Source organism: Psittacula echo (assembly GCF_963264785.1).
Source record: "Psittacula echo genome assembly, chromosome: Z".
In the NCBI taxonomy this organism is placed as follows: domain Eukaryota; kingdom Metazoa; phylum Chordata; class Aves; order Psittaciformes; family Psittacidae; genus Psittacula; species Psittacula echo.
Window position 1 is genome coordinate 21,586,103 of NC_137742.1, and position 12,072 is coordinate 21,598,174.

Genomic DNA, 12,072 nt, shown 5'->3' on the forward strand with positions numbered 1-12,072 from the left:
TTCAACACATGCCAGCTGTACTTTGATTACTAAGTGCTGCATAACCTGCACTTTCTTTTCCAGCTTCTTCAGATACAAAATGGTCTCCAATGATGATGATTATAAATGTTGATATTGTAGGCATCGAAACTCCATGGATGCTGGAGGAGGACAGGGTAAAGGGCTGGTGGCAGTGAGAAGTTCAGTATTTGGAGGTAACTGTGTAACATGACTGCTAAGTGTCTGATCTGCATTTGCTGCTGCACAGCTTACCAGCACTAGAGAGTTAATGCTGTCTGGGGCCACACGTCCTCTGTTTTCTCCCTCTCACTCTCACTAAGGGCTGTTTACCAAGCTATGAACTCATCCTGCTTCTTGTTTAGCAGAGATGATCATCACATACTTTTAGTGTCGAAAGCCTTGCTAAACTCTGCATTGTATCAAACAATTTTTTACTTTCTGAATGTCCACCTTAAATATATACATAGTTCTTCCTACCACAGTAATTTCAAAGACCTAAAAATATTTGCTTTGTGAGGAGGCAAAAAAACCCTATAGCTTTGTACCTTACAGAATGAGACAGAATCAAACTCCAGGTCCAGGGCTGCCTTTAATATTATTTTAGTTGGAGGTTATTTCCCTCCGCCCAGGTTTTGTTCACTGATTTCTGCTTGGACTTCTCTTCTATTCTCTCTGCAGACAGCTCAATTAGTTTGACAGGAGGAAGCTGGATAATTTCTTCACCCTGCTGAACTAACTAAAGAATTTTAAGGCTTTTACAACACCTTTGAACATTTTTTTTTTTTTCCTGGGAAATTAAGCAAAATTATTCTAAGCTGGTAGAGAAACTGGGCTGGTCATTCCAGTGAACACTGCATGTTCTAGCAGCTGTGACTTTTGCTTGATCTCGCTGCTGCATTGAAAACAAAAGAAACTCCAGCTATTCAGACTATTTATCTCATTAGGAAATAGAGCAGTCATTTGTCCAAAAATGCATTCAATTCCTATAGCAGCAGCTGGCTGCAGCAAAACACAGGATCCATTTTGGCTTTACTCTGAAACTTGCCTATTCTGATGCATTATTGCCATGCACAAAGACTGCTGCCAGAGGATGTAGGAAACAGTGGGCTAATCTTGCCAGTTTCAGGCTTACCATGTGCACAGCTGTGGTACCTGAGCTGCTTACTGAAAAAGCTGTAGTAGTGCCAGCACAAATCTGAGATTTCTGCTTCCCTTTATAATAGCCATGATGTATGTAAACCATTTTCCCATTAGGGCCTCTATGAATACGTGAGGATGAGCCTGCCAAGAATGACAGGCACTACCCTGTTTATCTGCCTTCCTGTGCCCAGTAAAGCATTCACCAGCCTCTTCTGCCACCACGGTGTGATTAAAAAGGGGTTCAAAGGATGGGTATTCCTTGCAAACTAACTCCAAATCAAAAGAAGGCTCTAAGCAACTTGAGGAAAAAATTGATATAATCTTTTTTGTATTCAATCAGAAACTATTTTCAGTTAAGCAAACAAACAACAAAATCCTCACTCCTCTCACAAGGAGACGTGCATGAAACCCACGTCAGGAGCTGGACCTGCATTAAGACCACATTCTTACTCAAGACAACTATAATTTATTAACCTTATTTTAAAAAATAATTTATCACCAACTTACTTAGAACCAAGGTTGTCTAGTCAATATTTAACTATGGCACTGGTGGCTTTTTCTGGTATCCCAGAGCATTGCTCCTCTAGGCAATCTGTACTCTTTCAGTTTCTTTAAACCTGAAGTTTTATTTTCTCAGGATAGGCTGCTTTTGCCACTGAAGACAATGGTAAAAATTCATGAAAACTGAGACTACATGCCTTTCTATATAACTATACAGCACCTTTGTGGATCAGACTTCTTTATGAAGTACTACATTTAATTGACTTTGCTGATTTGCCCCTACATTTATTTTGTATTATCTATGCAAAACAGTATGATGACAATTATTCCAGAAAAATGCTATCTCTTCAGATGTCACAACTATGCAACGTATGTAAAAATATTTCACTTGCAAAAAAAAAATCCGATAAAGTAACTAGGCAGAATCAAACCATGCTTTTATTTCCATTGCATATAAAATTTCATATGAAGGTACTGATGTACATTACTATCCCCTATGCAGTAGAGAGGCTAAGAAACGAGTGAAAGAATAGTCATGTGCAATGTTCACACAAGTTGCCACTCTCAAGACATCCCCAAAGAAGAATGAAATTATAAAAGTAACAAAAAAAAAAAAAAAAAAAAAAAAAAAAAAAAAAAAAAAAAAAAAATTGTTCAGGACTTCTGTTGTTGCAGTATCCATGTTATACAATTCTAAACATAAGTAATCAACTTCTTTTGGGCCAGGGCTGCTAAAATCTACAGTTTGTGTCCAAAGGGAGGCTTTGTTTTTCACTGAAAAAGACTTTTTCCTTTCCCAGAGAAGTTGCATGCTACAAGGGCTGGGCATCGCTGGAATGGAGGAGAGGTGTTAACCTCACTCTGACAAGGTCATCAGCTCCAAGTACTCTGGAGCAACATGACAAGTCAAACAAACAGCAAAAGATGCTCAGTCCAACCCGCAAACTTAATACTAGTGTTATTGAAAGATCTAAAGGTTTACCACACTGCTGTAGATCTAAGTGCATTATGCTCTACACACCTGAACAAAGCCTTAGATATATTTATATATAATAAAACTTTGGCTGTTTTCACACTAATATTGGTGTTGGAAAGTATTCTGAAAATTAAAGCTGTCTTTTGTTCTGCTTTACGGATTCTGTGTATGCGTGATAATTTGTGCTACTGAATAAAAACGGATACTACAGATGATTGTAAAAGTGCATGAGTTATACACTTATGCATTAAAATCAAGCATTTATTAGAGATGCTTTCCAAAGCTGTTTCTGTGAAATTCAGTACTGAATACAGCATCAATTTTTATTTTTTTTAAGGAGCAAAAAATGGTTGCAATTATCCCCAGTGATAGGCTGTAAAAAGATAATCGGAGAAGCAATACAATTATATGGCCAAGTGTCTGGAAAACCTTGAACTTCCAGCAGGCTCTTGAATGAAAGTTCATTGTAGTATCAGGCATATTAGCTTGCACATGTAACCCCATCACTCAGGAACTAAAAATATGGTAGAAATGCCCAGCCCTAGCCCCATGGCTACCTTACTTTCAAATGCAGCAAACAGAAGGAAAATATTTTTTAAAGTTAAGGCACAGCCCTGGGACCAAAGACCTGCAGCTTTTTTAATTGATACATCTTTACGTACTTTATACTTTTCTTGAATCTTCCATAAACAAGCTCTAAGGTGACAATGAATATATTAAGAAGACAAAAAAGGAAAAGGGAATATGTATAACACAATCATCATTCTCTCGCCAAGAGTTTCCAAAGATAGCAACACCATCCACAGAAGGATGATGTTATAGTAAGAACTGATAATTTACATTTAACATTACAGTATGTACATTACAATAAATACATGGTTGTAAACAGACAAACAAGACTGTATTACAGGTAAGGTCATTTGGTGAGAAAAACTCATGGCACAAATAAAATAAATAATGCATTTAGAAAGAACTGTCAAAGCTTTCTGTAAAATCCATTTCAGTCAAATGTTTGAAACTTCTGAATGCTATTTGTTCTATTTATATTCTTTCATTATCATTTTAATAACACAAAGCAATTTAAGAATTCAAATACAGCATTATTAAATACAGTAACTTGCAAGCTAAAGTGTACTGTTACAAGCAAGGTGAATTTTCTTCCCACACACACATTCAATAGCTACTCACTGCATTTTTTTTTTATGGCAAAAATATTCAAAACACATAAAGCCACTTGTAAATTGTTTCGTTTTAAAGCAGTGTACAATGCTAAAACACACTTTGGCAAAAGAGGAAAAAGATTGTACAATGCATTATATCCCCAGTTCTAAGAAACGTTATCTTTTCTCCGATTGTCCATATACATGGATGCGTTTCTCACAATATAATGTCATTCTCTTCATTTACTTTCAATTAGTGCAGATACAAAACGTCTTCAAAAAAACCCTATTGGTTATTTCAGAATTCATATTGCTTTTCCATTATTAAGGTTCCAGGCACTCTTGGGGACTGAAAGGACTTTCAAATGGATCAGGTGTAGGAAGAAATGATGAAGAAAAGTCAAAAACTGAGAAAAAAAAAAACATGAGTTCTCTATATTCTCTTTCCTCCTTCAGTATGTTCTGTGCTAAAGCCCTGTGAGGGCTAAAGAAACTATGACCTGGACATAGAAGAACACAAAATATATTTAAAACCTAAATTATTAACCTATCATTTTTATTCTAGATCTCACACACTTAACTGCCCTTCCCTCATATTCATATCTGCTAACTTAGTACAAAATTAATCCAAAGGAGAAATAATGGCTGTTGCTATCTTCCTTTGTTAAGAAATTATCTTCATATTAACATTTTACAGAAATTTTAAAGAGTAGGAGAGAGTAGGAGTCTGCTAGCTTCCCTAGGCTACTATTTCCCGTCTTCTATGTTCAAACCTACAAGTGGAGGAAATAAAATTCCTTCTTCTTTCATGTGACGAAGCAACAGGACCTGAAAATGACAAATATGAACTCCTACCTCTCTTTAACTTTTCAAGTTACAGAAGCTTTCAGTACCCACCAAACTGAAAAGCAGGATTCCCAGCACAAGCTGGGTAAAGGACGAAAAGGTCTGAGATTGAAATAATGTGGAGTAAACAACTCTCCTCATGCATTACTCATTATTTAAAAACATAAAAAGACAAGACTGACCTGGCTTTTCTTGCAAGACAGACATGAAAAAATAATGCTATCATTACTATTATGTTATACACAGATTAGCAAATGGTTTACTAGATTACTAACACATAAGTCAAGACCGAGACAAAATTTGAAATATTACTCTAATGCTTTTTTTGCCACAATAAATATCTCATACATTATATTAGCAGTCTACAGATCCCAGCTAAAAACAGTCTGAGAACCACTTTTCAGAGGGACAAATTTTTACAGCAGAACTGCTTTTGAATTAAGATGACTATTCATTACCCTTCTTTTCTAAGTTCTCCTTGCCTGCAGGACTAGGGCTCTAGTCCTGCAAATCCTAGTCTCAGTGGTCCAAGATGGTTTTCCTGGGACCACTTGTTGTAATAAGACAGAATTGGCAGGATCAGGCCACTACAAGGGCAAAATCAAAACATAAGTTCCTGTAATACATTTGGGAAAATTGTGATGAAAAGCAAACACACAAAACAAACTATCATCCTGCAAGAGTTTTATGTAACAAAGGATATTAATGGAATTCACTAATATATAAAATACTTTTACAGCTGAATATTACCATGAGATTCTAAGGTGCAATAAAAATAAGTAAAGGAGAAAAAGTATTATCCAGTGTAGCACAGATTTGTACTGAAAACTCGCACGTTACTTTTTGTGAAAAAACAAAACAAAACAAAACAAAACAAACCCCCAAACAAAACCAAAACAAAAAAACCCCCAAAGGAAACCCAATAACACAAAACAAAAAACAACAACAACCACAAAAAAACAACAAAAAGAAAAGTGGCAGATGAAGTCTGAAAGTGTTTTTCTTTAAATATAATACCTCAGTATAATTAATAATAAAAGTAAGCTCTACAAAAGGCCTCTCTTCTACATAATATACAAAATGCAGAGGTTAGTGCAACCCACTGGGTCACACTTTTTTCAATCACAATCAGGAAGATTCAAAATCACAAAATTAAAATTTTGCAATTTTCATAGCTCATCTTCCTGTTGGTAACAGAATTATGTTGTGTCTCAATATTTATGACATTTGTTTTCCAGTAGGAACCTCAGTTTATTTTTGTCTGTTTCCTTTCATGACAAACATTATCCAATGCTTTGCTTGAATTCAAAAACTATCAAAGCATATTAGCATTCGGTTGACAGCTGCTACTCCTCTGAAAACATTTTCTTTATTTAATCCTACCTGACAAATGGAGAGCTTATGAAGATGTAGTTTATGGATGTTCCCACCCCTGCTTTCTGATGCCATGCAGGTGAAAATTTCTTTTTTTTTTTCAATATTCCTGAGTGCCAAACTGAATCATCAACATCAGTTTTGATCAACAAACATCCTGGGAGATGACACTGAGTTGTGACTATGATTGTAGTCTATGTCATATGACATAGGCTACTGATGACATTCCAAAAACCATTACCCAATTAAAAAAAAAAAGAAAGAGAGAGAAAAATAAAAATAAAAAGAGAAAGAAAAGGGAAGAAAGGGAGAGAGCAAGAGAGAAAGAGACTGCGTCCTCCTTGCTACGTGTTAGGAGTATGGTCTTCTACCACACAAGGTTCTGTCTGGTTCTCCTCCTCTTCTACTTCTTCCCCTACTTGCTCATCAAGAGGAATTTCAGTGGATTCTGAATCCTGGGTGCAAAGAGTCTTGGAGTCACTGCAGCTGGTGTCTTCTTCTACTTGACTGCCACTGTCCTTTTCTGTGTCTGACTCACCATCTTCCTCCAGTGTTAGTTCAAACTGGAATTTTTCAGTTTGAGTCTGCTTACTCTCTTCCTGGTCATCAGCTGCAGGAGAAGGACTTTGAGGGATTGTGCTCTGGTACCATTCTCGATTGTCCTCCAGTGTATCCAAGATTTCCTGGGCATCTGGGTGAACAAGATCTGCCCATGTCTCCCACAAAGGATGAACAATATAGTCTATAAAACCCACCTGTTTCAAATAATAAAAAATGAGGATAAGCTCTTATTCACAACTATGCTTTTAAATTACACAAAATAGTAAGAGACACTAGATATGCTACCCTAAGGTTGCTGAAAGGAAATCATGGTGGTTTATGTAGTAAATAGGGTCTTTTACATTTACGTTTACATTTTACATTTACATTTCACATTCAAAAGTCTGATTCAGGATATTGGACAAGGACATGGAAAGCATTTGCTCTCAAATGAACTGTTCATTCCAAACAACTCCACTGCATTTAGTGAGCCAAACTGCTTTATATTTAATTCTGTTTCTGAAGGAAATCCTAATGAGCGGCTGTACAACAGTCTTTTGACATGTATACTACATTTGACGTTATGATAGCAATGGAATTCCTTCAGCAAGGGCACTGCAATGCATTATATTTTCATAGTAAAAAAATCTCAGCTCCCCTTACTTATTATGCAGGAGCTGAATTAATTTACTAGGAAGAAAAAAAGGAAATAGTGCATTCAGAAATCAATCAAAACAGGGCTACAGACCATGATTTTCTGTTAAACTGTCATATTGCGTTATTTAACTACCTACTCAAACCAATTACCTGTGATTTTTCTACAGATGCATTGTGCTTATCACACATGGGACTTATCTCCATTCCCCTCTCTCTTTCCCGATCTCCTTGACGAAAAAATTCCTCCATAATTCTGTCTGTCCATTGGCGGTAGAGATCAAGTGGCTTAGTTGGATTGCTTAGATCTGCACAGTGCACCATATTCTGAAGAACCTGGAAAAGATTGAACACCTGTGGTGTTATTACACTGGAAAAAAAACAGCTTCATTTACACTTTCGGTGCCTGTGAAACAGAATCTTGAAAATATATGTAGTGCAATATTTATTCTAAACAGCAAAAACTTGCGTACTTAGCTATTTTTCACACTTGCAGTAAGAGTCATGAATGACCTCATTTCTGTTGCTTCTGCCTGTATAAGGCACAGAAAATCTTTGAGAAAACACCAATCAGGTGCCAATAATTTGAATGGAAGGCCAAAGCCTCATTTAGTCCAGAAGTACTCTAGTACCTCATTACTCTCTCAGAGTCCCACTACAGAGAGGAGTCACTCTCAGAGGGAGTGCAGGGAGTCATGGTGTAAGAAAAGACAGCTGATCTAATCCATGCTGGAGAATGGGCAGGCCAATGTTAACTGAGGATGTAAATTGATATAAGTGACCATTTGCAGGTGAACTTTCTTACCTGAATTCTGTCTGAATAGTTATCAAGAAGTAGGACACCAGAACTGGTCACTTTTTTGGTTTCTACCATAGTTTTTAAATCAGCCAGCAGATTCATATGCTTAGACATGTCTGTTGCAAGTACCTTGAAAGAAAAAAACAAATAAACATTACATAAATTGCTGATTTTTAAAAATATCTATAAACACTTGAACAGTTCTGGGGTGAACCCGTACTTCCTGTGTCTTCATACACTATAAAAGTGAGTCATGTATGTCATCGGTGTCAAAACCAGTAAGTTTTCATTTTGGTTATTTTAACAATACGACAAAATGATTGTTCAGAATGATCTGATCAGCCTAAACTCATCATCAGATCAGCAGTAAATATCTAACTGTGGTGGTGAAATAGTACACATGTCAGAACAAAATCAGCTTGAAGGAGGATAGTATACCTTCTGAAAAGGTATAGATAGTCGTTGAAACTGAAAACAGAACACACTATTCATATTAGGATAAGACACAATATAACTTCAAACTTTTACTTCATTGGCTATGGGTCTAATGACATGTAATTTGTCATAAAAGCTTCTGTGCTTTATTCAATTTGCTAGCACTATGGAAGAGGGACTCTCAAACAGAACTCACAATGTCAATGACCATTTTCCTCAATGATTGCCTCTGTTTTTTGCTCAAATTCTGGAAAATGTCACAATTTTCTTCCTGCAGAAGCTTGAAGCCCACAGCTAAGTGATGATTCTCCAGTACCGATGAGTCATTGTACATCAAGGCAAGTTCAGAATCTGCAATAACAATTGCAGGGCAGAAAGTTACCATAGTCTGTGCTTCTTCCCAGCCCCTTAAGATTTTTCAAATTTATTGCATTCATAAAGATTTACAGAAGAACTTTCAGAAACAGAGTTCTTGTAGTTCACACTGTATCAAAAGTTACAGATTAATAACTGAACACCTTAACAAATAAAGGCAAAGTACGTTAAGGAAAATAGAGAAAACTCTTTGCAGTGAAGCATGTACACATGCCTGGAGTAGCAATAAAAAACACAAGGAAGGTATATTTCAGAATGCATTTTTATATCTGCATGAAGTCACATGGAAAATATATGCGTAACCATACCTGAACTAAAACACATACTGAAGTTTTCTCTTCTCATGCCTTTCTCCACCACAACTACTAAAATTCCATTGTTTAAGACAAGTTGCAGCTATCCAGCACACAGATCCGGGAATATACAGCTAAGGCATTGCTGCAGGTCAGGTGCAGAGCACACATCTAGGTTTTCAAACCATATCTTTCTACAGTTAGCGAGGGCACTCAGATGGCTCACTGATTAAGCCAATGGGTCATCAGTCCATGACAACTGGATATTTTGAGAGGAACTTGGTAGGATGGTAACAGTTATGCTTTTTGTCTTTTTCTTGGAAGGTCATGTGACTTGAAAACGCAAGTAGTGGCCTTGTCTACTGCCTCATATTTGAGTGTGGTCAGCATCAGATGCTGTAATGCTGCCTTCTCCAACAGAAGTATTCTTAACTCAGTATGTTATGAGAATAACATACATCTTCCTAGCAATGCTTATGCTAGACACACAGAGAAGGTCTGCATTGGTCTCCTAGACCTGCTAAACATCTAGCTCTAACAAATAAAAGCAGCTATGACAATTTTCTGCACAGCTTTAGTTTCTACTCAGGGATACCACAATGTCAGCTTACGTATGTTTTAAAACACAGCTTGCAAATGAATCTGCCATAGAAACCAAATACTTTTAATGTAATCACATATATCATATGCAAAACTAATTTCTATTTATTATAGCTGTTCTATTCTAAATCTAGCCATATGTCAGTCTATTCCACTCTTTGTCCTCTTCTTCTTCTACAACAGCTTTGTTTTAAAATCCCTCTGGCTCAATGGGGTGCCTGTAAAACTCTACTCTTCAGATTTCATTAGTCTCATTATCCATTCTCCTGCTGTCTTAGATTGATCTTTCGAATCAGGAAACCTTTCCTCTACCTTTCCTTATCCTGATGGCAGCAAAATCATAATGGCAAAAGGAAAAAGAAAGTGAATTTGTCAAACAATTTCTTTCATTTTTCACAGAACATTTACAAAGCTTGCCTACTTACAAATATGTCAGACACTAGTTTATTTCCTTTCAAACATCCTTCTGATGAGCCCCAACTGCAAAACACTCGACACTGCCAAAATTCTTTGGAAGAGCTGGAGCTACAGACAAGAGCTAAATGTGCCCAACCTTGTAATGGAGGTGGAAATCAAAGGAAGTTCCCCCTTAGTAATCTCTGTAACATATTACAAGCTTTTCAAGAGTATTTGTCTGGAAGGTCAGAGTCAAATAAGCACCACTTCTGATGCTAATACAATCCATCTTTGTTTATTCTTTAATACCATTCAAGAGAGATCAGCTTTTCAGACAATTGAGTAACAGACTAAATCCTTAAATGGGGAAATAATATTCAGAAATCACATGCAAGCAATTATAAAAAATAAGTGGAAATATGACAAAATGTACATACTTTAAAGTACCTGTAAGTCTTTCATGCTTTCTAAAAATGTATTCTTAAACTTAATGAAACATTAATACATTGTGTGGTTCACTGGAAAACAAAACTCAGTGGAAGCAAATTATCTTCTAGAAGTTCAGAAAATTTAGCATTTAAGAGACCTAAATTAGATGGTCTTTATTGGTGTCCCTACAGTTTCCTCCTTGCACACAGGACTCAAAAGGGATAAAATCTCCTTGTCTTTCAGCCTGGCAACAGCAGTTCCAGTTAGTGATGTTACCTGATTGACACAGAAGCTTTCTCTAGCAAAAGCTGAATTGAGAAAAACAAGGCATTTCTTCTAAGGCATTAAATAAGCAGCATCAGAATCACTCCTAACATAGCTGAAGTTAACTGTCTTTATAGAAGTGAAAGCTTTATGTACCACTACTTGTTCCTTCAAATAGTCGGTCATCCTGCTTAAACCTAAAAAGCTCTGGCGTTTCCTCATAGCACCTCAGAGCCACCAATATATCCCAGTATTCAATCTGTGATTAAACAAATAAAACTCTACTTATTTATGCCCACTCAAACATTTGGGTATTGCACACTTTCATGCACACGGCTTGATTCACCTCTCTTCCTCGACAATGCTGCTGAACCGTACTGGTTACTGAGAAATCTAAAGTCAATCCCAAGCCTTCTCCATGCAGATGAGTCATCAAATTGAATTTCACTAGAGGGTGGCCCTTAGGCCACTAAGGGAAATAAAATTAGATGCCAGCTAAACTGGAGTGAAGGTCTTATTTGAATGTACAGCAGCAATGAGCCAGAAGAGGAGCTCCCTTCAAACTATACCACTGATTCAGGTCATGTTATTTTAGGACCAGTGCAATAGATTCACCCAAGTGCAGAAATGACAGTAGCTAAGACTGTGCAACCAGATGGGCCAAATACACAACCCTAGGTATGCTAGTAGTTTTCTGTAGTTTTTCTTCTTATGTGCTTGGATTATCAGTATTCAACTTTTTTAATTCTGGGTCAGTTATAAAAGGAGAAGTTGTCAGACAGCAAAAGTAACATCACATGACAAAACTTGCACTGACCTACAAAGTGTTACCCACTTACACTAGTAATATACACCACTGCAATCAAAGAAGGTTGCACTGGGACAAGAAGCCCTTCAGTGTGTCATGAGCACGTTCAATGAAGCTAAAAGTGTTTCTTCTAATAGAAGATTAAAGAGGTAGGGAGGTTCATGCAATGCTGAGAGAACAGCATTGAGGAATGCAGAAGAAGTACACTGGCTTTCAACTTTAGAGATGACATTAGGGTCTCATTTCATTAGGGCTTTTTTCCTCCACATACAGAGTGCCAGCAAGAGACTCACAAAAAAGAAAAAATTAAAAAATAAGTTTGCAGGGACAGGCTGGGAAAATTCAGTCCACAACACATGAGTATGTAGACATCAGAAACTAAGTACAGCAGCCAGAGAGAGACAGAGATGTGCCTGCCACTCTGCTCACTTCTGAATTTCTTAAAAATGTATGGCTATCTTTGGCTGTATTATGTAATTCCA

The 12,072-nt window shown here is 36.8% G+C and overlaps 1 protein-coding gene across 8 annotated transcripts in view; it reads right to left on the reverse strand.

Annotated features, from left to right (window-relative positions):
* Positions 1 to 4,983: 4,983 nt before the first annotated feature.
* Positions 4,984 to 12,072, reverse strand: part of PDE4D (phosphodiesterase 4D) — a gene marked incomplete at its 5' end in the record, with an annotated part of 509,165 nt that continues 502,076 nt past the window's right edge. For all 8 annotated transcript variants that reach the window (XM_080636843.1, XM_080636841.1, XM_080636842.1 and 5 more), the window contains 4 exons: positions 4,984 to 6,752; positions 7,345 to 7,527; positions 7,997 to 8,119; positions 8,622 to 8,776. In XM_080636843.1, coding sequence (XP_080492969.1) covers positions 6,342 to 6,752; positions 7,345 to 7,527; positions 7,997 to 8,119; positions 8,622 to 8,776 — 872 coding nt within the window. In that variant the 3' untranslated portion in view covers positions 4,984 to 6,341. The remainder of the gene's footprint in view (positions 6,753 to 7,344; positions 7,528 to 7,996; positions 8,120 to 8,621; positions 8,777 to 12,072) is intronic.